The sequence below is a fragment of the Lagenorhynchus albirostris genome, chromosome 10 (assembly GCF_949774975.1).
Source record: "Lagenorhynchus albirostris chromosome 10, mLagAlb1.1, whole genome shotgun sequence".
Classification (NCBI taxonomy): domain Eukaryota; kingdom Metazoa; phylum Chordata; class Mammalia; order Artiodactyla; family Delphinidae; genus Lagenorhynchus; species Lagenorhynchus albirostris.
The window spans coordinates 27,800,973-27,827,111 of record NC_083104.1 but is presented as its reverse complement, the minus strand read 5'-3'; the positions used below and the strand labels follow the sequence as shown (position 1 = coordinate 27,827,111).

Sequence of the window (26,139 nt, the reverse complement as noted above, 5' to 3'; positions counted from 1 at the left end):
GTTGGCCATCTGCATGTCTTCTTTGGAAAAATGTCTATTTAGATCGTCTGCCCAATTTTCAATGGGAATTTTTGGGGTTTTGTTGTTGTTGAGTTGTATGAATTCTTTCGTATTTTGGACATTAACCCCTTACTGGATATATGAATTGCAAATATCTTTTCCCATTCAGTAGGTTGCCTTTTTGTTTTGATAATGGTTTCCTTTACTGTGCAGAAGCTTTTTAGTTTGATGTAGTCTCATTTGTTTATTTTTGCTTTTCTTTTTCTTGCTTTTGGAGTTATTCCGCAAAAGCATCAATAAGACCCATGTCAAAGAGCTTACTGCCTATGTTTTCTTACAGGAATTTTATGGTTTCACGTCTTACATTCAAGTCTTTAATTCATTTTGAGTTAATTCTTGTGTATAATATAAGATAGGAGTCGAGTTTCTTTCTTTTGCATGTGACTGTCCAGTTTTCCCAACACTATTTATTGAAAAGATTGTCCTCATTCCATTGTACGTTCTTTGCCCCTTTGTTGTAAATTAACTGTCCGCATATGTGTGGGTTTATTTCTGGGCTTTTACAGTGCCATCTTCCTGCTATAATGTGGTGAATGAGTTACTGTTGTGGGCATTCTTCATGTGTCAACCCTTGTGATCTCATAACAAACTTGTGAAGTTGCTGTTGTATTATTCCAGTTTCACAGAATAGGAACTGAAGCACCCAGAAATGCAGTAACTTTCTCACAACTGATAGTGGCAGATCCAGGGCTCAAATTCAGACCCAACTGGCTCCAGAGTCTGACTTCGTTTATGCACCCATGTTCAGAATTTTACTTCCTGTATCAGGAGGGTGTAGACCGCGAAGTCTGTGGGTGGCTACTGCTTTGGACTTTGGACTCCAGGTTAAAACCCCTGAATTTGAAGCTCCCAGTTTCTTCCACATCCTCCATCATTCTGCTTTAATTTCATCACAATCCATATTAGCAGTTGAACAACCAGAGGAGCCTCATGCTAGACAGTGAACTCTTAGGTACCTTCCCTGCCTTCTCCTCCTGGCCCATCTTTCTCCAGTCTTTAGCTGTTGCTTGCTACCTTCCTAAATGTCACCTTATCCAGATTCACTCTTGGTGCTACTGTTTTAAAATTTAAATTAAAATGTATTTATTCATTATTATCGTAGTATCGTTTACTTATTGTTTTTCAGTTGATGCACTTGATTTTAATTAAATGAATTGATTTTAAAGCAAAACATTTTATCAACACCTTAATGCAAAACGCTGTGCATTTGACAAGGATAGACTTACGTAAAAAATTATGTCTGTAATCTGTGAAAATAAATCAAAGGTACCAACGTTATTAAGTTCTAGCTTACGTATTTACTTTTCGGTAAAGGGGGAAATGAATGAGTATCGTTGAAAGGTGGAGGGCATATTAGCATCAAACTGGGATTTTCTTTTCACTGACGTGACTGAAAGAATAGAAATCATGGAAATCTGTGTTTTACTCAGTGTTTTAGTAAATTCAGGGCAGCCACTCAACACTTAACATCTCAAGTATTTGGGTCACACCTACCTTTGCTGTTTATTGTCCCTGCTCAAGGACACGTTTGGTTTTGTGGGAAAGACAATATTGCTTTAAAATGGAACTCTGGGGACTTCCCTGGTGGCCAGTGGTTAAGAATCCGCCCGCCAATGCAGGGAACACAGGTTCGTGCCCTGGTCCGGGAAGATCCCACATGCCTCGGAGCAACTAAGCCCGTGCACCACAACTACTGAGCCTGTGTTCTAGAGCCTGCAAGTCACAACTACTGAGCCCGCAAGCCTAGGGCCCATGCTCCACAGCAAGAGAAGCCACTGCAATGAGAAGCCCGCGCACTGCAATGAGTAGCCCCTGCTCAACACAACTAGAGAAAGCCTGCGCACAGCAACAAAGACCCAATGTGGCCACGTATAAATAAATAAATAAGTAAATTTAAAAACAAATTTTTTTTAATAAGTAAATGAAATGGAGCTCTGCCTGAAAACGGAGAGTTGCACCTGTGTGGTTGCCCTTCTGTGCTGCTGCATGAACTCCGACCACGTCTCTAGAAATTATTGGTAGGTGGACAAAAGCCCGCATTGGCTGTGTGCTTGCTGAATTTCTGGCACTGGGTTAAGTGCTTTCTGTGTGCGATTTCTTTCAGGCGTCAAAACAGTCTCACCAGCTAGGCACTGTTATTGCCATTTGAATAATGATGGAAACCAAGACACAGAGAAGTCAGGTAACTTGCCCAAGGTCACCCCGCTGTTAAGTGGCAGAATGAGATTCTAACCCAGGTCCGTCCATCCCGTGAGCTCATGGCCCTTCCTACATTCGGTGCTCCGCAGCGGCTACCTTTGGTACATTTTGTTGTGAAACAGAGCAGTGTTATCAGTGATCATCAGAAAAGTGTTGCATGGTGGCTGGGCAAGTTCTCTCTTTCCAGTGTTATATGTAAACAAAAATTTAGCCGCTTTCGGAAGGTGGGGGCAGTACATGCATGTAGTGTGCTGTGTGCTCTAGTGAGAAATACTGTAAAATGAAAAATGAGATTAGTGTTTCAGGTTGTACAGTTCCCTAATTATGCTTTTAATTATTCATGAAAAAGAAGTAAAATGACCCCTGACAGAGACATAAATGATTTAGGTAAAATCAAATATTTATAAGATGCTGCGGAGTCCCTGCATGATTGTAACAGATGCGCTCAAAATTCTTTGTCTTCATCTTTTGGATGCAAAATGTTATGGATAGAATCTGTAACCAGCTGTGAGTAATCAACAGTGTTAAAGACAATACTGAGCTAATTCATAGGTATTTGGGCCTTGGAACACTGGTTTAACACAATAGTTTGTCTTCTAAAATATATTGTGTTCTAGGGATCACCAAATGACAACCCCTCCTGCTAGTTCTTAGGTTTTTTAATGGTTGGAAAAAAATCAAAAGGAGAATATTTCATGACGTGTGAAAATTATATGCGAATTTTAGTGTGGATAACTAAAGTTTTATCGGAATACAGCCTCACCCATTCATTTACATATTGTGTTTGGCTGCTTCTGGGCTACTAAGACCAAGTTAAGTGGTTACAGCAAGGACCATAGGACCCACAAAGCCTTAAATATTTACTGTCTCACCTTTTACAGAAAAATTTTGCCAAGCCTTCTTCTAAACCATGCCTAGCACACAGTAAAGGAACATGCCATAGCATGTTCAATCAGCAGGAGAAACACTTGCTTTTATTTCATTTTATCCTTTAATTCTCTGTCCCACTAATTGAATGTTCACTGTAACTTTTTCAAAAGTTGAGAGAAAACTGCCTTTGAATGCGGTAAAAAGGGATTATTACAAGCAGGGTTCCGTCACTTGCTCTTTTTTTTTTTTTTAACGTCTTTATTGGAGTATAATTGCTTTACAATGGTGTGTTAGTTTCTGCTTTATAACAAAGTGAAATCAGCTGTACATAAACATATATCCTCATATCTCGTCCCTCTTGCGTCTCCCTCCCACCCTCCCTATCCCACCCCTCTAGGTGGTCACAAAGCACCGAGCTTATCTCCCTGTGCTATGCGGCTGCTTCCCACTAGTTATGCTTCCCTTTTTACAGAGAAGTCCTGAAACTAATTGCACTTGTTTTAGAAATGGGTCATTAGTCTAGTCCCTATCTTTTATGGAGACCTAATTTTCATGCAGGATTTCTCTCTAAGGCTTGAACTGGCATCTCTTTAGGAAGAGGAGACAATGAGGATACGAAAGCTTTTCCCTGCCTTAAATGAGCTTAGCTTCCAATCACAGGCCATTTAGTATGTTGGTTGGAGCGTTATGCGTATTCACCAGCCAATAAGTGTTTGTTAAATGAATGAATGAATTCACTTTAGACAACAACAAAAAAGGGGGGGGGAATGTATGACTTATAAAATAAAATCTCTTTTTCATCCACTTGGATATTACATTCCTTTTGGAAAAATAATTTTTCTGGTAGTATAAGCCCAAGTTATTTGTTCTTGATTTCTCTTTTCCATGTTTCAAGGAAGAGAGATGTGATTTTGAAATTTAGGGTTTGAATTGATTGAGGTTTTCTATGTTAAGGACTTCTTATGTGTTCTTCCGGATGGGCTAAGCAGAATTTTCTTATGCTTAGAATTAAAAGACATGGTAAAGTAAATCTACTTATCTGCAGTTACTTGAGTGACTTAATGAGTAGAATTTTCACTATACTTTCCTGGACACCATTATCAAATATGAAGACGTTTCCCAATCCCAGCTGTCTTCCCACTGTTATTTCCTTAATATTGGTAGAACGTACAAATTTTATTTCCTGACGCCTTGCTTAAGTTTTCTGATCAAAGAAACATGTCTTCTGCAACTGACTTATATATATATTTCCCATCTCATTCCAGACCTTGAATCTTGGGATAGCCCCAGGAATCAGTGTTTAAAAAGGAAAAATAATTTTGATCTTCAGGCAGATTTAGGAGACCCTGATTCAGAGCTACTTACTCTATCATTGTCTGTTTTTTGTTTGTTTGTTTTTCCAACTGTGAAATGGTTAAGAAATTCTGAGACCATTCTCTGGGAATTTTCATGAGTTAGAGTCAACTGGCTCTTGAGAGCGTTCTGCAGCTAGAATGTGCTTATTTATTCAGACTAATGTTTTTGACTTGCTTTCTAACAGGTATATGGGAAGTAATTCCCATCATGTAATCATGAACTTTTATTTGAAGCACAGGAGCAATCTTTCAAGTGTGGTTTTGAAACTCATTATCGTTTCCCTTCTGCTTTACACAGTTGCCATCCTTCTGAAAGACGACTATTTTGTCAGCGGTGCTGGCCTCCCTGGCAGATTCAAAGCTGAGAAGGTGGAATTTCATTGGGGCCACAGCAATGGTTCTGCAGGCTCTGAACACAGCATCAACGGCAGGCGGTTCCCTGTGGAGGTGAGAGAAACTTAAGATGTCAGGGGCAGCTGTGCTTTGGGTCTTGACATTAAAGAGATGCTTTGTCTTTACCCCCAGTCGTCTTGCAAATCAAACTTGTACTGTCCCTGCCTTTGTCTCTGGAAATCTTTTATATACAGCATGACAGCTAGATAGCCATCCTCAAGTTCCTCATCTTTGTTTAACTGGCGAAGCATGTAGACCTTGTGGGCGTCGTGGTTTGAGTAGACTCACCCCTGGTAGATGATTTCGGACCCTTTGTTTCATTCGATGCGGCTTCTTTGCCCTGTCCTTTCTGAAACCCTGCTTTCCAAAGTGACATTCTGTACGAAACTCTGGCCACTTCGTTTTCACCCTTTAGAAAAGGTAACTGATATGTGAAGGGGACTCAGAATCATCTCTCAGTAGGGAGGCTGCTTTAACGTTTGTGTGCTGTCCACGCTGTTGAGAAGGAGGCTGTGGCCATTGGTCGTATGACTCGCTGTTAACTTTGCGGGATTGACATTTTACCTCCCCTGAGTCAGTTTTCTCAAAGATCCGTGAAGAACGGGTAGTGCAGTAGGTCATGTGTATCTTTTTGGCGACTGAGGGAGGGAGCTTGTTTCCTAACTCCATTTTTAATCTTTGGTGGGGACAACACATCTGTTCCATTGCTAACCTTATTTTTGTACCTTTAATCATGATCAGGATGTGAATATTCTTTCCTTGGGACAGACATATTTGTTGATTGTTTGGGTGCCCACGTGGTAAGCTTTACAGATTTGTAGAAGAACTCAGAGGGTTTGTACCCAAACCTGTGGCTGTACTCCAACATGGAGTGACAGCTCTTAGTGTTCTGTGACTTTAGTAAGTCATGACCTACTTGGGTCATCTGATGAATACTTTCAGTCCTCCTCCATAGAGAAAAATCCATGTATGTACACACAGATTTGGGCATAATCTGTAGGGTTTCATCACTCACCCTCACTCCTCAAGCCCGTTCATGGATCCTTTAGACAACCTTGAGCCTTAGGTGAAAAATCCCTTTAAGAGGAGAAAATCAATAGTATTTCTTAGTTTATAGATGCTTATATTCACCTATCGATTTGTTTCTTATCTGTGATTGCCTGAGAAACCAGAGATCACCATGCTGAGAAAGTGCTGCATATTTTTTTCTTGTTGAGCTGACAAATTCACAGTATCAAGTATTCTTCCCATATTAGGATTCCTCTATCCTTGGGACTTCCTGTCCTAGTCACATTAAAGTTTCTACTTAATGGGCTCTCTTTCTCCTTTTATGTTGAATGAATCATTTCTTAAAAATCTTAGCTTGATTTGTACTTGGAAAACTTGATTCCTAGAAGCCAAGTTGATCAGATTTTTTTAAGTTTGGGGTTTCTCTTTTGTTCCTGCTGGCCAGTTCCCGTTGGCGGTGTCGCTGAAGGGAGAATTTATGCCTAGCTAGCTTTGCTCTAAAGCTTCTTTATCCTAGAAATGGGTTGCCATTTGTTTAGTTAATGTTGTTCCGGACAAAAGACCTGTGCTTGGAAGTTTGAAAACTTAATTTGGCCACTGCCTTGGAAAAGAAAAACTCTGGAGGAAGGAACTGGGAACTTCTGCCTCATTCCTAATCACAGTCCCTAAAGCCTGTCTCCTCCTATTTGAGTCTGGAAAAATGAATAGACTAGATGCATATTCTTTTGAAAACTTATTACTTTAAATGCATTTTGTTTTTTACTCAAAGATGGCCATGAAATTCAGAAACTAATTACAAATGGGAGCTACAATGCCCAGACTTATTTTTTTTTTTTGCGGTACGCGGGCCTCTCACTGCTATGGTCTCTCCCGTTGCGGAGCACAGGCTCCGGACGCACAGGCTCAGCGGTCATGGCTCACGAGCCCAGCCGCTCCGCGGCATGTGGGATCTTGCCGGACCGGGGCACGAACCCACGTCCCCTGCATCGGCAGGCGGACTCTCAACCACTGCGCCACCAGGGAAGCCCGCCCAGACTTATTTTTGACCAAGCTATTCGAATTTATTTCTTCTAAGTCATGTCACATGGTTAGGCTGCCTCTATTAATTGGGTGCTTCACTGAAGCCCATCTGGTTCATAGCTTGTTTTTTTTTTTCTAATGTGATAAACATGTTAAATTACTTAGTAGTTGTATTTGGAGGAACTTGAATTTCAGAGATTAAAGGTAAGGGGAGCAAACTGAACTTTAAAATATGCACAGAAAAGTTGCTCACTTTTGCGGAAGACATGTCTGTGATATGTTAAATTGTTTTATTTGAGTTCTTTATTAACACCAGCTCTCCCTGAGATTTTTACACTGTTTGAACATCTCAGACTTGGTTTATGTCTTTCCACATAACTACAATGCTTTTCAAGAAATTAAAATGAAAGTGAGAAAATTATAATGTACCATGTAGTAATTTATCCGCGTTGGGGACGTTATTTATTTTATAAAGAGTCAGAGAAGAGTCATTGTGGAAGATTGGGATGGGATTGGTAGAATACAGCATTGGTTCTCAACTAGAGACAGTATCCTCCCCCTCAGAGGACATTACGTGTTTTCGGGGGACGTTTCTGGTTGTCACTGTTGTGGGCATTGATATGCTACCAGCATCTAGTGGATAGAGGCCGGGGACGCTGCTCAACATCCCAGTTCATAGGACAGCCCCACCACAAAGAATTATCCAGCCAACATGTCACTATTGGGAGACTCTAGGGTAGAGAACGCAGTATGTTTAGTGGAATCCAGCCTTCCTTTACTCATGTGGCATCATTTGAAGTAGATTTAAATAAAGAAGACTCAGGGCAAAGTTGTTCCATCCTCTTGCAGCTTTTTTTTTTTTTTTTTTTTTTTTTTTTTTTTTTTTTTGCGGTACGCGGGCCTCTCACTGCTGTGGCCTCTCCCGCTGCGGAGCACAGGCTCCGGACACGCAGGCTCAGTGGCCATGGCTCATGGGCCCAGCCGCTCCGCGGCATGTGGGATCCTCCCGGACCAGGGCACGAACCCGTGTCCCCTGCATCGACAGGCGGACTCTCAACCACTGCGCCACCAGGGAAGCCCCCTTTTGCAGCTTTTGGAGAGGAAATGTACCTTGCTTTATGGGTCAGAGCATTGCTGGTCCTGGTTTCTTTCGATTCCATTTGGGATAAAGTCATGACCTTGGGTATCTTACCAGCTCCCTCGGTGCTCCAGTGCTGCAGGTTGAATTTTAAGCATATGCCCCACAAGACTCTGGATCTGCTCCCTGAGGGTAAATTGCAACAAACCCAACTTTGTAGGTTTTGCTGCTTCCCAGGAATTCTTTGAGGTCATCTACAACAACTTTGTACACATTGAGAAATTAAACGTCTCCACACTTTCCTGGCTGAAATCCAGGACTCAGCCTTGTAGTTCCTATACTTAAAAACATCCAGTCCAGGGCTCCCCTGGTGGCGCAGTGGTTGAGAGTCCGCCTGCCAATGCAGGGGACACGGGTTCATGCCCCGGTCCAGGAAGATCCCACATGCCGCGGAGCGGCTGGGCCCGTGAGCCATGGCCGCTGAGCCTGCGCATCCGGAGCCTGTGCTCTGCAGCGGGAGAGGCCGCGGCAGTGAGAGGCCAGCATACCGCCAAAAAAACCCCACAACATCCAGTCTAGTAGAAAAAAAATGTCCTTGTGAAAACGAAACAAAAGTCTTTAAATAGCAGCGTTCTTTATAGCTCAGTTAAAATTAGAAAAGAAAGGTGGAATCAGATGACAAGGCTAGAAGACTAGACCCACTTTGGATCCTCAGAGGCACTCACCTCCTATTTATTCAGCTTTATCTCTTGTCTAGCAGCACATTTTTCTTGAGTGCCTTCTGTCATGTGGGTGCTGGGTTACAAAGCTGAAGAGGAAAGAGAGTCCCACCCTCAAGATATTTATACTCTAGTCATGACACAGAAACTGACCGAAGAGTCCCATAAACAGCTGTGTAATATCAGTTGTGATATAGTCTCTGAAGGAGAGGGACGTTTTGTCATGAGACAGAAGACCTTGGTGGAGACAGGTACTTATTAAGAGGGAAAAGATTAATCGGAGCCTGCCCCTAGAACAGGGGTGTGCAAAGGCCCTGAGACAGGTGATACTTGGTACATTTAAGGAGTAAAGAGAGATCAATGGGGATTTTGATAGGTAGGATAATACCCCTCCCCCCAAAAATGTCCACTCACTAATTCCTGAAAATTGTGAATGTATTTATTCCTTTACATGGCAAAAGGGACTTTGCAGATGTGATTAAGCATCCTTAAAGTCAAAGGGCTCAAAATATTCCTGTGATTAAAATAGTCGTCCTGTTTGAGTTCTTCTGTTGCCACTCCTCTTTGTATTATCTGTCCAACCACAGTCATCTGTGACGGCTACTACCCTATCCTAAATATTCTCCCCACCCCACACTTATTCCCTGTTTTAAATAAGGGTTCATGTAACACTAACAGGAATTGAATCATGCGGTATTTCCACTGATAACTGAAGTTGGAGGTAGTGCATAGAGAAACCTCCAGATAAAACCCTCTGAGAGCTCCATTAAGGTAGAGGTTCATTGCATGCTTGTTGTCTGAGGTAATTAAAATCTTGTTTATTACAATAAGAGATCCAGGAGTTGTTGATTCAGACTTACTGGTGCTTTATGAGTTGAAGTCTTCAGTAAGCTTAAATGATCCAAATTAATTGTGTGTGCCCTTTCCAGTGAAACTCACAGCTGGTTCATTTCAGCTCAGTTTAGAGCATCTTAGCAAGTGAGTAGAAGAAAATACATTTTTCCTAATATATACCATGCACACGCTACCATATGGTACAGGTCTGCAGTCCCTTAGCTGAGACCCTTGAGGCCAGATGTTTTAGAATTTGGAATCTTTTTTAGAAAGGCATGATGGTGCATATGCCATTTATATTTACAGAGGACACATAGTGGGGTCTGGGCCTATACCCCTTGAATGCATTCATATTTCTGCAGCATGCGGATGAATATTCACACTAAGGGGGAAATATCAATATTCAACGTAGCTTCACATCTCTTCTCATCAGATTTTACTGCTGAATTAGTTTTTGCACCATAAATATCAATAATAACAGAACACCTGTGTTTTAAAAACTGGGTCCATAGCGTGGCACTGCTTGTTCATGTTCCAAAGAGCGAAGGTTATTACCACCCATGACACAAGCACACTGAATTATTTGTCTCCCCGCTGGGCTGGATATGTCTGGGTACTACTCTCACCCTGCTCTCTGCTCTGTCCTGGTATTGTACAACATTCTTAGTCCAAGTTAAGGTTTGTCCAGGGGACAAGAAGCTGCTAGTGTTAGGCTGAACTTGTTCCGTGATTGGTTCCCATTGAACATTCTGTTTGAGCCTGCAGTTGCCTTCAGTATCCACGTCTGTGGGTATGTTACCTCCACCGGCTCTGTATTCCCTCCTGTCTGTCCAGCGCCTACCTTCCTACCTAGAGTCAGACTAATGATTTGCTTTTCATTTTGTGAACTGGATCTTGGTTCTTCCTGTGCTTCTGTCACATTCCGGTTAGATGGTTGTCTTGCACTGGACCCCTAGGTTATGTCCAGGTGACCTGCATCTGCCTTCCTTGTCCCAGGTGAGCTTATGCACTTGTGACACACGCAGAGGCCTCACCCCGTGTCACCCTCTCTCCACTCATGCAAGCATGGCAGGTACTGCGCAACTCAGAGGTGGACCAGTCCAGCTAGGGATCGAGCTGCCACATTAAGTCCTGGCTTCAGTGGAGTGACATTCTAGTACAGGACTAAGGGGGATGAGTGCAGTTTGCCTGGCGCTCGTTCGTGTATCCCCGCTTTTCTGCTGGAAATAAAGGTTGCCATATGAAATGCCTTCTTGAAGATTTACTTTATGCATCGGCATACCAAAGGCTTTTAGAAGTCCTCCATTGAGGAAATCTGTTTGACTGTATTTAAATCAGTGTTTTTCCAAACTCACGTGACCAGTGTAAGTTAGCACTATCACTCTTTTGGAAATGAGGTTCATAACTTTCTCCTTTCCTCCTTTAACCCATATTCCTTGTAAGAAATGGAGTCCTGTTCTAATAAATGTTTTCAGAGAACACCAATCATGATCTGGATTTCCATTATTTTGAAAACTATAAAACCAAGAAGGCTTGTTCACAAAACAATTGTTTGGTGTCTCTGAACTCAATACTATCTTGCTTTGTCATTAGAGAAAACTTATTGAAGGGAGTCATTGTCATTGAAGGAAGATTGAGACTTTTTCTATTAAAAATAACTTCGGGGGCTTCCGTGGTGGCGCAGTGGTTGAGAGTCCACCTGCTTATGCAGGGGACACGGGTTCGTGCCCCAGTCCAGGAAGATCCCACATGCCGCGGAGCGGCTGGGCCCGTGAGCCATGGCCGCTGAGCCTGCACGTCTGGAGCCTGTGCTCCGCAACGGGAGAGGCCACAACAGTGAGAGGCCCGCCTACCACAAAAAAAAAAAAAAAGAAGAAGAACATTTGAGTAGGCCCCAGTACTTAGAGTGTGCTCAGTGGAGAAGTGCATGCCTGACTGTACAAACCCAGAGAGCGGGTTTTGTGAGGCGGAAGCAGCCTTGGTCCCTTCGTGATGCCTGACAGTTCTCGTCACACACAGTCATCCTGAGATGTGAACTTGACTCAGGACTGTTTGATGGTGTGTCACCAACATGTGGGGCGCTGGTAACTGATTGGATCGTACTGAGAATCTCAGATGAGCAGATGACACTCTCTGAAAAGAAACTTGGTTAAATTGGAGGTATTCTCAATATAGAAACTTGAAGACCCCATGGGGGCGGGGCTTGTATAACCAAAAAGCAGGCTTAGGGGGGCCGTGGTGGTGTTGGAGGCTGGGGCTGGCGTTACCGACTCGGGTCCTTGGACTCTTGAATGAATAGAAATTGATAGGAGGCCACGTGAGTAATTCAGGCAAGCCTTTACCGGGACTGGTGCTGAGGGAGCCCTAGGAGGTCAGGCTGGTTCCTTAAATGGGGTGAGGGTGGGGGGCTGATCGGGCTGGAGGGGTGGCGTTGGTGGTCTGCCTGCCCCCTCGGTGGTGCTGTCTACAGGGTTCATATGCAATACCCTGCTTTTGCTCTTGCATCTCAGAAATGGCAGTTGGGTTTTGGCCCTTTGGTATCTTATTGTTCATAATTGCCCCAACTGGGACTGCTGCATGCATGAAGTCATTTTCTAGACCCTTATCGTTTCTTTGTATTTTGTTGCTTGAGGAGACGTTTGTCCCGGAGCAAGCACTGCAGTAAAGGGTCCCAGGTCCCAGCCTGTCTCACTGGTGGTTGTGCTTGTAACATTTAATAAGCTTTACCTATGTCTGGAATGTTTCAGATCTCACCAGCCTTATGAAAGAGGTGCTCTTACTGTACCCTGCTTACAGATGGCACGACTGAGCTTCAGGGACGCTGAGTGGCTCAGCTGAGGTTTACTACTGTTACTCCAGAATCTGGGTTCCTCTGTCTCCAAAATCATTCATTTTATTTGATAAGTTATTTCATTGTTTTTCTTGTCATCAGTATAGGTTGTTTTTAGAATGATCAATGCAGTAGAAATAATTTTGTTGTAATCTTTTTTTGCGGTACGCAGGCCTCTCACTGTTGTGGCCTCTCCCGTTGCGGAGCACAGGCTCCGGACGCGCAGGCCCAGCGGCCATGGCTCACGGGCCCAGCCGGTCTGCGGCATGTGGGATCTTCCCGGACCGGGGCACGAACCCGTGTCCCCTGCATCGACAGGCGGACTCTCAACCACTGCGCCACCAGGGAAGCCCTTTTGTTGTAATCTTAACCACTGTTTATTGTATAACAGGAGAGGAGGGAAAAAAAATCAAAGGGCTTCAAATGTTCAAAGATGGCTGAACCAGTAGTAAAACATACAAAGAGGAGAAGTAAAGGGAACAGAAAATGCCATCAGCTCTTTGGGTAGAGATACCTGTAGCAAATACTCCACATTTTATCTGCCTTGACCACTTCAGTCTATTTTTTATCATGTCAAGAGCAATGCTGTCTGATAGGAAATAGAATGCGAGCCATACATTGTAATTTAAAATTTTCGGTTAGCCACCTTACAAGAGGTAAAAAGAAAGACGTGATTTTAATAATTCATTTTATTCTATACAATTTATATTATACAGTAATAATCATTGTTACGATTTTAATCATCTATTATTTTTACCCAAATACATTAAAATTTTCTATTTCAACATGTAATCAAGATGAAAAGTTATTACTGAGATATTCTACATTTTTGTTTGTACTGTCTTTGAAATCGGTGTGCATTTTACACTCAGAGCACATCCCGAGTCAGACTGGCCGCATTTCAGAGGCTCAGGACCCACATACAGCTGTGGCTACCGTACCCGAAATGCGCCAGACTTAAGGGTTCCAGACCTCAGTAACGAAACTGAGATAATAAACCAGCCAGAAGACTAACAGAAATTCTCTCAGAGGAATCTTTATGCTGAATCTGTGGTGATTTTTACACTTTTTCTCTTCCAACAGAAAAAAAGGTAATCAGTAGTTGACTTTTATATTGGAGTCTGACTTGGTTGTTGAAGAGCAGGTTTTCTCTTTTTCCTTTATAAGCTTTCAGGTTGTTTCCCATTATTTATTTTCACAACGTGCGTTCCTGGGGCCTTGGACACTGTTCTTCTCAGGATCCATTTGCAGGCTGGGGAAGCCACATAGAGCTGGTTAGGGAGACCTTTGTGCCGAGGGCAGGGATGGACCTCAGGCGGCCAGATCAGATGTATTGTCAGTTCAGGTCAAGAGGATTTATGGGCATCTGGCTCAGAAAGCCACCCCACACCTCCACTTTTCTTTTGTCCTGTCAAAATTTGAACAGGAAGGTTTCAAGCCATCTTAAATCTAAAGCCTTTAAGAAGTTCTGTAGTGCCGACGTCACTCAGAAAGGACAGTTGGAAAGATTTATAAGGAATAGAAAGAAGTCAAGATTGAAAGGAAGTCTATTTCCTCTCTCGCCTTTAAATCCCCGGCGTAGAATTTCATAGTGCCCACTTTAATGGGATGGGAATGGATTCCTAAACCTTCCATCTCCGGATTGTATGGCCTGGCGCTGTATGCAGCACAGATATTCCTCTGGGTACATTTCCTGCGATATACGGAGACCAGCTGGGCAAAGTTACCAAAACCCTATTTTAGTTAAAAAAAGTAAAATTTTATCTCTTAAATGTTTGAGGATATCTTAGAAGACAAGGCTGTAAAAAAAACTCAGGTTAATGCATGAAAGATACTTGGGTTAATAGTAAAATAACTTCTAAATTCCAGCTCTTTCTATACAGACAGAACTTTGATTTTTGAATTTCCCCATTAAAACCTTTACTGCATTGGTTTATAAAAAGTTCAGTGTGCAGGGAATCTTCTTAATTGACGCTTCATTGTTCACCATTCTCTGATCAAGGAAGGCTCATCCCATGATCTTCTGACATTTCTCAGCCTGACTCTGCCTTTGAATTTGCCTGTCTCTATCTCTGTCTTCTTTTTTCTTTCTCTTTTTTCCTCACTTTATTTATTTATATTTATTTTCTGGCAGCGTAAGTGTGGGCTGCAATATCATAACTATACGTAGGTAGCGCCCTTAGAAAAATATGCCCTTAGTCTGTTTTCTAGGTTCTTGTTAGTGGGTCTCAATGCTCTGTGTAAAAAGTGATCTGTCGTCAGATATGTTTAGGAAACGCTGCATGATATGTCTTCCTCTTATAGATTGATAATAAGCCAATACAGTAAAACTCTTGAGAAATATTCCAGTAGAGAAACCTGCATAATTTTCATTTAACTGGAGTCTCCCCAACTCAGGTGACCATGGAACTCTTCTTATTTGTATCTCCTGCGGGACTAATGATGAAGGGAATGAATACACGGGGACAGGCAGTGTCAGGTAGTTCCAAAGAGAGTCCTTTTCTGTGTCTGGATGCCGTCTATATAAATGTTCAAATGACTTCCTTACACTCTGTCTTAGTTTCTAAATTATCGACAGTGTTTGCTTGTTCAGTTGATGAACAGAGCCTTCTCTGCATGGGACAGAAAGTGTCCTGGCCTCAAGGGTCCTTTATTTCAGCAGGTGCTAGGGCCCCGAGGCCAAAGCCTGCCTCTCCTGCTTGAGCAGGCAAGGGCAGAGTGATAGGAACGAAGTCAGCAAAATAGTCAAGGTTCCGATGATATGAGGCCTGTGGACCATGGGAAGCTCTGTAGTTTTTACTCTAGGCCAGATGGGAAGCCCTTGGAATGTTCTCAGTAGAGGAGCGGCGCTATCTGGCTTATATTTTACAAGGATCCTTCTGGCTGCACTTGCACGTGGAGAACAGACGTCAGAAGATGATTATAATATTTCAAGAGAGATGATGTTGGCATGTGCCAGAGATGGGGGCAGTGGGAAGAGGTTGAATTCTGGTTGTTTTGAGGGAAGAGCGTATCAATCGAGACGAAGTATGATATTGACGTTATCTTAGAAAATTTGTATTTCTTGGTTAGGAAAAAAAACAATTTGAGGAGAGAAAATTGTGGGTCACTGAACAGTCTGTAGTATTTTATCGCATTTCATTCAGTTTTTTAAAATTCTTTTAAATCTCTGTGTCATCTTCAAATTGTACTTGTGTAATAGGTATTATATACCAGTTTTGATTACATACTATATGTTATACACTAGGGAAGAATGTAGCGTGGGGAAATGATTAAACATGACAATGATAAAAACAAAGCCCATTTTGGAAGGCTTCATTTGAGTTAATAGATGTAAAGTGCTCTCAGCAGGACTGGAACATTCTAAGAGCTTATTCAGTATTCCCATTATTATTATGTGTGAATCCTCTCCTTCCGTGAGGCAGCAGATCCTTAATCCATCCGTTTACTTTCTTTTCCACTATTTCCACCCAGGTTTAAGCCATCACCGTCTCTGACTTTGACCAGTGTTATAATTTCTTAACAGGTCCATCTTGCCGCTGCAACAGTCCACTCCTTATCCAGTAACCAAAGTTTTCTTGTAAACACTTGAATTGCATTACATTATTTTCTTTAAAATCCTCCACCAGGGGCTTTCCTGGTGGCGCAGTGGTTGAGAGTCCGCCTGCCGATGCAGGGGACACGGGTTCGTGCCCCGGTCCCGGGGGATCCCACATGCCGCAGACCGGCTGGGCCCGTGAGCCATGGCCACTGAGCCTGCGCGTCCGGAGCCTGTGCTCCACAACGGGAGGGGCCACAACAGTGAGAGGCCTGCGTACCGCAAAAAAAAGGAAAAAAAAAAATCCTCCACCGGTTTCTGATCCCATGTTGAACAAATTCCAAAATCCGGCCTCGCCTTGCAGAGCCCTACTTGATCTGGCTCCTACTCCCCGACCCCCCCATTTTCACTGACTGTTTCCTCAGTCCCGAATATTCTCTCCCTGTTTATCACTTCTCGTAGCTCATTCCTTCCCTGATCCTACCCGTTATCAGTTGCACGCTCTCTCCCCTCCCAACTCAGCCACTTTCTTTCCTGTTACCCACTTTCATTTTCTTCACAGCACCTATCACTTTTTGAAATTGCTTATTGATTGTTTATTTTTTTATAAATTTATTTATTTTATTTATTTATTTTTGGCCATGTTGGGTCTTCGTTGCTGCATGTGGACTTTCTCTAGTTGTGGTGAGCAGGGGGCTGCTCTTAGTTGCGGCGCGCGGGCTTCTCATTGCAGTGGCTACTCTTTGCGGTGGCTTCTCTTGTTGTGGAGCACGGGCTCTAGGCACGTGAGCTTCAGCAGTTGTGGCTCACGGGCTCAGTAGTTGTGGCTCGCAGGCTCTAGAGCTCAGGCTCAGTAGTTGTGGCACACGGGCTTAGCTGCTCCGTGGCATGTAGGATCTTCCTGGCCCGGGGCCCAAACCCCTGTCCCCTGCATTGGCAGGCAGATTCTTTTTTTTTTTTTTTTTCTTTTTGCAGTACGTGTAGTGTGAGGTCCTCTCACTGTTGTGGCCTCTCCCACTGCGGAGCACAGGCTCCGGATGCGCAGGCTCAGTGGCCATGGCTTATGGGCCCAGCCACTCCATGGCATGTGGGATCTTCCCGGACCGGGGCACGAACCCGTGTCCCCTGCATCGGCAGGCAGACTCTCAACCACTGCGCCATAAGGGGAGCCCGGCAGGCAGATTCTTAACCACTGTGCCACCAGGGAAGCCCTGTTTACTTGTTTATTAACTCACTCCCCCTCCCCCACCCATGTACGCTGCATGTAAGCTTCTGGAGGAGAGAGGGGTCTGTCCGTCTTGTTCACTGCTGCATCTAGGCTACTGCTGGATATGGTCCCATAAAAGGGTGAGCAGTAATATGTATGAAGAAACCAACGTCCTCGTATTGAATCTTCATCTTGTCCTCTCAGTGGTTCAAAGGGTAAGGGAGTCTAATCCCCAAGAATACAAAGTTACAATTCACTCATAAAAAGGACATTTAAAGAAGCAGATCCTCCCCTCAAACTACCTCTTGTATTAAGGATGTGAAAGACCCAGATAAATTAGTTACTCCCAAATAAACACATTCATTCTGTTGCCTCATGCTGCGAGGCTGAGGGTGAGTCGTGCCGCTCAGAAGAACGATCTTTTTAAGGTCTGTTCTTCCAGAGTGGAGCTCTTATATTAAGAATCATTACAGCTACAAGACAGATTGTTCCAATTAGTCAATGAGGTCCAGGTTTTTGAGAGCTGTTAATATGTACATGAGCAATTACTGTAGCAGAGTTAAAAGGTGTGCCCTTGGGAATTTTAGATTGAGATTATCAGTTTCATTCATGAACGAAAGCAGGCGCCCTGAGAATTAAGTGCTGCATTTCTCTGTCAGCTCATTCACTAGAGGGTTCTCCAGTGCCCAGACCCAAGGCTTATGAAGTTGCCAGGTTCCTCTCCTCTGCCCCACTCTCACCCTGTCCCAGACCAGTGCCTTCCTCTGTGTTCACTGAGACCCAGACACTGTGATGAGCATTTGGGACTTTCATAGTAAGATAAACAAGCCCCTTGACTTTAGGCCACCTGAGAGACTGGCAGCGAGAATCTCAACTGGAATTTACATCCAAATCAAGTGGGCATTTTTAAATTTTCCAAAACCAAGTTCAAGTGATTTCCACTCATTCCTAATTAATAGTAAATGAATAAAACCAAAACTAAACAGAAAAGCTTGATTGAATGTCTGTTTTTCTACGTTCCAGTAAAATGCTACGTTCCAATAAAACGCTCCTGTGAACACCGTGCCTCTCCCCTGTGCTCAGATGCTCACATGCTCTATCTTCTTTGCAGAGTTTACTAAAATCCTGTGACATAAGTAGGCACTGGATTTGGAGTTTAAACAAAACAAGTGATTTGTAGAACCTGGGGGTGATGCCCCCCCCTTTCCGGTAGGCCTGTCTTTTTGAATGGTTGCACATCGGCAAGTCAATCTCAAAGGTGCCTGAAATCCTGAAGTTCCTCCATTTGACTTAAGGTATTGCTGCCTCTTCAAATGCTAATATAAGGAAAAGAACAAAATGTGAGTTTTATCTCTTTCGGACACGTTCATAAAGCTCACCAGATCCCACTCCTGTGGTAGCTAGCAAAGAGCAAGGCATCACTTGGAATAAGATGCAAAGGCGGTGGTCCAGTGGGACTCCACGCTTCCAGTGCAGGGGACACGGGTTTGATTCCTGGTCGGGGAACTAAGATCCCACATGCCACACGGCGTGGCCAAAAAAAAAAAAAAAAGGTACAAAGGAGGTAAACTCTGAGCGAACACAGGTGGACACCGCTGGGTGAGACACTTCCTGTGGGCGAAGGAAGGACTAGATGTAGTGTGATTGAGGGTGTGCATTGTGGGGAGGCACTCAATCCAGTAGTAATCAGATCTGGCCATCAATGAGCTGGCCTCATCTAGAGAGCAGGTGATTAGAATGAACAGTGGAGTGCGGAGAGAGTGTGAGAGTGGGTTTTGATATTTGTGAAGGGAGTCTCATCAAAGAAAAAATCGACTTAGTCTTTGGGAGCCCAGAACGCAAGCAGGACCAGCAGAAGCCGACTCTGCTCAAGAAGCTGGTTACAGCTCGGGCACAGCACGCAGGGCAGCAGCAGATGCCACCCGGGGCCTCTTCTGCTTCACGTAATTCAGGGGAGGTTTTTCCAAATCAGAGTCCCTCAGTCCCTCCAGGGACCCTCTGAGTCAGGTGTCGAGAAGCAAAAGCTATTCCCCCCTAGTTCTGCCATCAGAAAACAAGGCCTGGGATAATAATGATGATTAACTTCGTAAAAAGTACTGTGTGTACTTAGAGCACTCTTCACACATTATGTCATTCAATCATCACTTATTAAAAACATCTTTCCAGGGGCTTCCCTGGTGGCACACTGGTTAAGAATCCGCCTGCCAATGCAGGGGACACGGGTTCGAGCCCTGGTCCTGGAAGATCCCACATGCCACGGAGCAACTAAGCCCATGCGCCACAACTACTGAGCCCGCGCTGTAGGGTCCGCGAGCCACAACTACTGAAGGCCGCGCGCCTAGAGCCCGTGCTCCGCAACAAGAGAAGCCACCGCAATGAGAAGCCCGCGCACCGCAACAAAGAGTAGCCCCCCGCTCACCACAACTAGAGAGAGCCCGGGCACAGCAACGAAGACCCAATGCAGACAAAAATAAATACATTTATTTATTTTAAAAAAATCTTTCCATAAGAAAACAGCAGTTAGTAATCAGTAGCTCTATTCTTCTGATGAGAAAAGTGAAGTACGAGAGACATCCTGAGAGACATCTCAGTAGAGCCTGAAGTTGTCTCAGTAGAAATCATCTAAGAAGCCTAGTAGTCTGAGGTTAGATGCCAGTTTCTGCTGATCACAGAATGATCCCTGTTATCATTTTGATCTGTTTCCTTCCAATATTTGCCAGGGGTTGGGGGGAGTATAAGTATAGTCAGTATCAAGGTGAATACAATCATAGCCTGCTTTATCACTTACGTATTGTGAATATTTTCCATATTTTGAAATATTTTTCACTCCTTCAAAAATAAAATTTAATTTCCTTACTTGTCCTAGCTGCATTCTACCAGTTTTTCATAATTAATGCATTTTACTTTAAGATCCAGGGAAAAAAATTAACAGAACAATGAGTCTAATTTAATGTCATTTCTGAGACCTTTTATTTCTAAGCAGAAACAAGTACAGGGCAACATATTCAAAGCATAAAAAATAACTTTTTCTCAATATGCAAATAGTTTTGTAGTCTTTTGATTTTCAAGGTAGTATATGTTCATTATAAAGTAATTCAAACAACCTATGAGTTAAGAAGAAAGGACATGTTTTTCTTGCAAACACATAGCACTCTAGAAATGCCGGTGTGCTGTGCATAGTTTTATAGGCTCATTTCCACTTGCTAGACGAGGGAAGTCTTCCATTGTCAGTAAGTAGCTGTCTACATCATGCTATTTAAATGCTGCATAGCTCAGGTTCTGAGGAGATTACCGGGGTTCAAATCTCATCACTGCCACTCAGTAGCTATGTGAGTTTTGGGCATCCACTTAACCTACTCCTTTATCTGTAAACTGACATTTAGTACTAATATCTATCTGACGAGAGTTTATGGAAAAATTAAAAGTATCATATTTATAAAATGCTTGGTTTAGTGTCACACAGTAGGTGATAGATAAATGTTTGCTTCTCCATGGTATGGATGTGACATAATTTAGTTTCGCAGTGCTTTGTTGTTGTTGTTTTTTTTCGGTACGCGGGCCTCTCACTGTTGTGGCCTCATCTGTTGTGGAGCACAGGCTCCGGACGCGCAGGCTCAGCGGCCATGGCTCACGGACCCAGCTGCTCTGCGGCACGTGGGATCCTCCCGGACCGGGGCACGAACGCGTGTCCCCTGCATCGGCAGGCGGACCTTCAACCACTGCACCACCAGGGAAGCCCTCTCAGTGCTTTGTTGATGGCCATTTTGGCTCTTTCCAGTTTTCCTGGTATTAACATCACAGCTATGTGGAGCATATATTTGGGATAAACTCAGGTTCTCTAGGGACCAGCCATGTGACATGTACGTGAAAGGAATTGTCCTAAATGCTATTTGACTTGTTGACATTTGGGAATATAAACCAACATGAGTCAGAACTGGCTTTTTCAAAACAAGCTGGAAATCTCTGTTAGAAAAAGCTCGAATCTCTGCATTTATATGGATACTACGCTCCTTATGTAAAATGTACTTCACAACTTACTGGTGGGCTAGAATTGGTGATCAGTTGGGTTTCATATGCAGGATGTTTAATCTCAAAGCTCAGGTCCTTTGTGTTACAGCTCACTCTGCCTTTACCTTCATGAATTAAGAATATTCAGGATGCTATAGGAAAAGTTACTTTGGTATTATATCATGTGGCTTTATATATATTTTTTGAAAATGTCTATAATAATAATAATTACTTTCCCATACCAGAATGGAATATAAGAGTTCCTAATACAGGGCTAATAAACCTCCTGAAATTGCATGTGAAATTTTATACAATTAGGTGTGTTTTTTTTTTCTTTTTTAATCTACTGCTTCATTCAGACTCTAGTATTGTTTTCTGATCCTTTCTCCCCATCCCCGAAATAGTAAAGAATCAGGAGAGAAAGGAACAGATTTTTTTTCTATAGGACATTTGTCTTTTACTCTCTAATGGATAGAATATATAAAATTTACATAAAATTATATTCATAACCTCATTAATAGTCTCATGAATTTTCTAGAGTTCTGAAAACTCACAGTGAAGGCTGCTATAAGTGATTATTTTACCACCATCCAACGGGCAGGGACCATCACTGTCTCATTAATTTCTATAGCCTCAGTGCCAAGCACAGAACGTTGGACATCGTAGGTGACCTATTTAAGTATTTTGTAAAATAAAAGAATGAATCCACTGCTCTTTATCTTTTAGTTTAGACATATAAGAAGTCTTCCAGCTCAGGTTCACAAGAACTAGCTCACAAAACGTCTCTTTTAGTCAAAGCTAGTTCTTGGTGGTGCACCAGAGTCAGTATTGATGGGGATTTTGTTTTGACATACTGAGTGGCAGGCACCATGCTTGTCGCCTTCCATTGGCTCAGGAGAGGATGGAAAGTTCAGCAGGTCTTACCCAATCGGCTTTATTCAATATAAGTAGATTACAGTGTGAATGATGGAGGAGAAGATGAGGACGGGCAGAGAGCTGGAATTTGAATAGGAGGTTCAATTTTTTTGACACGTCTAATGTTATTATGAATGGGGATGGAACCCTGGTTTTGGGTGATAGATAGAAAGATTGGTTCTAGGATTGATGGAGCCTTGCGTGGATTATTAAATCGATTTGCTAAGAACTAGAATGACACACCTTTTGGGTGTGAAATTCACCTAGCAAAAGCTTAAGATAACAAACCTAGTGGCACTAGTGTTTCAAAAGTATTTTGTACGTGAGCTATAAGTGGCTTTTCTGTAGAACTATTATTTCTACAGAAATAAAAGCTGGTGTTTTCATTAGTAAAAATGGGTAATTGAAGTCTTTTTCTTGGCTGTTCTTTTTAAAAAAATTTGTTCTTCAACCTTCTTATTGCATATTTGTTAAAGTAGTATGATAAATAAATTCAAACAAAAACGAACTCATTACTTAGGAAGATACTTCACTAATTAATTAAATTTAACCTCCAAAGGCTGCAGTTTAATTTTACTGCTACATATGTTGTGGTTAAATTACCTGTTCTAAACAGTTTAATAAAACAGAAAAAACCAATAACGATACCTATTATCTGTTTAGTAAATTATACTTTTATGTTATATTTACATGCAACCCTGAATCAACCTGATATAAATATATATATTAATAAGCAGATATTGATACCTTCATAGTCCTAATGAAAACATCAGGAAATCAGAACTTTCTTTTGGCTAAAGATGTAACTGATCAAAAACAGAGTTACAATGACATTTACCTCAACTGTCCATTAGCACTAGTAATACAAAGGTGTATTTCCCCAGTGTATAGCTATTTGGAAATTTCAGCCAAAGACCCCTGACTTGTCCAGTTCTTTTTACATCTTCTTGCTGGGATTTCTCCAACCATTTTTATTCCAATGATATTAGTAAGTGGTCCATCTGGTTTGGAATATTTCTTATTGCTATGTGTTTCTCCAAGTATTATTTTTAAATATATATTACTTTTCTCTTTTCATCATCCTTATTTACTTCTATGTATAAGAGAAAAAAAATCATTTCCAGGCTAGGTTACCTAAAATAACTAAACTTTCTGAGTTTTAGATGTATCCAAAATCTGCCTTTTTTTTTTTTTTTTTTTACTAATATGGAAACCCAGGAAGACAGATTATTTTGAGATCCCAGGGACAGCTTTGGGAATGCCAAGTCTTGCATGTGAAAAGGTTCAAATCCTGGTCTATGGTAAATGTCAAAGAAGGTACTAGAATATAGTAAACCCTGAATAAATATAAGTTTTAAAAAATACTAACAAGATTATAAAATATTGTGCAATAATCCTTTAAGAACAGTGTTATGAACCATATTCCTAATGGGGAATATTTAAATCTTCAATGGAAAGCTCATCTGAGGGCCTGTCATAATTGTTTTCACAAATGTGAAGAGGTTCAAAGAAGTCTGGCTTTGATCATTATTGGAAAGATGAATGAAATAAGGCTACTTACAGGGTGTAATTTTAGTGGTACCAACTCTTTCTAGACACCCATTGTCATCCTTTTCCATGTCCTTTTTGCCTTAATTCAGTACTTTGGTTTAACTCAACCTGGTGGTAGTAATGAATGAATTTCTTTTTCTTTCAAGTCGCTGTTACTGATCCCCATCTCTTCACCTTTCCATGATGTAATTAATTTTCGTAATAGTTATAATGAAAGTTCACTTTTTTATCTTTGTGGTATTTTTAGTACTAGGAAAAAAGTATAGAACATATACTTTTGTTTGTTTGTTTTGTTTTTATTTTTAGCTGTGTTGGGTCTTTGTGGCTGTGTGCGGGCTTCTCATTGTCATGGCTTCTCTTGTTGCAGAGCACGGGCTCTAGGTGCACGGGCATCAGTAGTTGTGGCTGGCAGGCTCAGTAGTTGTGGCTTGCAGGCTCTGGAGCGCAGGCTCAGTAGTTGTGGCACACAGGCTTAGTCACTCTGTGGCATGTGAGATCCTCCGAGGCCAGGGATCGAACCTGTGTCCTCTGCATTGGCAGGCAGATTCTTAACCACTGTGCCACCAGGGAAGCCCAGAACATATACTTTTTATTGCCAGGCAACTTCCAAAAAACATTTGACCCTGTTGCTATCGTTAACTGTTTTTGATTTTCCATTCCATCAAACTTATGGAAACAATACTAGAGTGTGAGTGAAGAAGCACTAGATTTAAAAAAAAAAAAAAAAAAGATGCCTAAATATACATTTAAGCGGAGATGGAATGGAAAGTAAACTCAAATTAGAGTTGATCTGAGTTTCATCAGCTGCGTGTGTGGATTTTCTAGCTTATTTACTTCTCTGTGGAATCTTTTTGACCATTTCACCACTTGTTACCCTTTATATCAAGTGGGTATTGAAGAAAGAAAGTGAAAAGTTTCGGATGCAAGTCTTTCCTCTCTAATCCCTAACGTTATCTGATAGGTAAAGGTTCATCAGTTAATGAATGGATTTAAACTTGGTAGATCTGATAAATGCTTTAGACTTGAATTCATATTACTGGGTTTAGCATCATAAACAGGACATTGTTTTGTGTCTTTTGACATGAGATTTTTCTCTTTGCCAGTATCAGATAATGGGAAGTTATTTACCATATTTTCAGTAATAATGTGTCTTTAAAAGCAGGTTGCTAGCTTTGTCATTTTGACCTGACCTTAGCAATTTCCTGCTGTTTATTAGTATGAGGGTTATATTTCTGGAGTGTGAAAGTCATGCTTGTGACCCCAGTTAGAAGGGAGACATTTATGGAATAGGCTGGCAGGTAGACCAGAAGGCTTTCATATGTGGACAGTGAAGTCAGAGTTAAACATTGTAACAGGAAGTCGGATGAAGCTCCAGAAATTATTAATATGTGGTGTTTTAGCTGTCACTACCCACCTCTGTGCTTAAGAGAAGAACTTGTAAAAAAACAATTATAGATCTGAATGTGTGTGTGTGTGTGTGTGTGCGTGTGTAATATAGCAACACTATATCGTTGATGCAGATGTACTAATGTTACTACAGGGAACTTTGCTTTACGTTTCACTTTGGCATTTGAGAATTCAGTTTTGCAGCCTCGGCAAAAGGACTGGGAAGGGTTCGGAGAATGTTTGGTGGTTGTGTTCCGCTACCTATAATTATTTTTTAGGAATTCTTGATTCAGTACAATGGAAAACCATTGGTCTATTGCTTTTCAGGAGTCTTTTTCCTTTATTTTAGTAACCAAATTTTCATCTGTATTTTTGAGTTGATATGACCTGGTTTTAGGACTTCAAAAGGGATCTGAGTTTTTGTTTTGACAGACATGAAATGTAACCATTCTCGAGTAATTTTTTTCTCTTTGAATTCTTTTCATTTGGCCTCAATTATTCCTTTTTTTTTTAATATTTATTTATTCGGTTGCACCAGGTCTTAGTTGTGGCAGGCAGTCTCCTTAGTTGCAGCTGGCCAGCTACTTAGTTGCAGCAGCAGGGCTCGTTAGTTGTGGCATGTGAACTCTTAGTTGTGGCATGCATGTGGGATCTAGTTCCCTGACCAGAGGTCAAATCTGGGCCCCCTACATTGGGAGCAAGGAGTCTTATCTGCTGTGCCACCAGGGAAGGCCCCTGGCCTCAATTGTTCTAACGGTTTTTCCCTTGAGTATCTACCTATCCTTAAAAGATCATCAAGGTTCAAAACAACTCCCTTTTGAACGAATGTGAAAAGTATAAATATTTTAGCATTAAGGCACAATAAAAACTAACTTGATTGGAAAAAAATTGTTGGATATTGGGCTTCCCTGGTGGCGCAGTGGTTGAGAGTCTGCCTGCCGATGCAGGAGACGCGGGTTCGTGCCCCGGTCCGGGAGGATCCCACATTCCGTGGAGCGGCTGGGCCCGTGAGCCATGGCTGCTGGGCCTGCGCGTCCGGAGCCTGTGCTCCGCAACGGGAGAGGCCACAGCAGTGAGAGGCCCGCGTACCGCAAAAAAAAAAAAAAAAAAAAAAAAAAAATTGTTGGATAGGCTATGTATAGACTTCAGTAATAACCTGACTAATTTT

At 42.1% G+C, this 26,139-nt stretch overlaps 1 protein-coding gene across 2 annotated transcripts in view; it reads left to right on the top strand.

Annotated features, from left to right (window-relative positions):
• The window catches only part of PTPRG (protein tyrosine phosphatase receptor type G), a 738,734-nt gene that overhangs the window by 435,422 nt on the left and 277,173 nt on the right, over positions 1-26,139 (top strand). For both annotated transcript variants that reach the window (XM_060161434.1, XM_060161435.1), the window contains exon 4: positions 4,783-4,931. In XM_060161434.1, the coding sequence (XP_060017417.1) occupies positions 4,783-4,931 (149 nt within the window). The remainder of the gene's footprint in view (positions 1-4,782; positions 4,932-26,139) is intronic.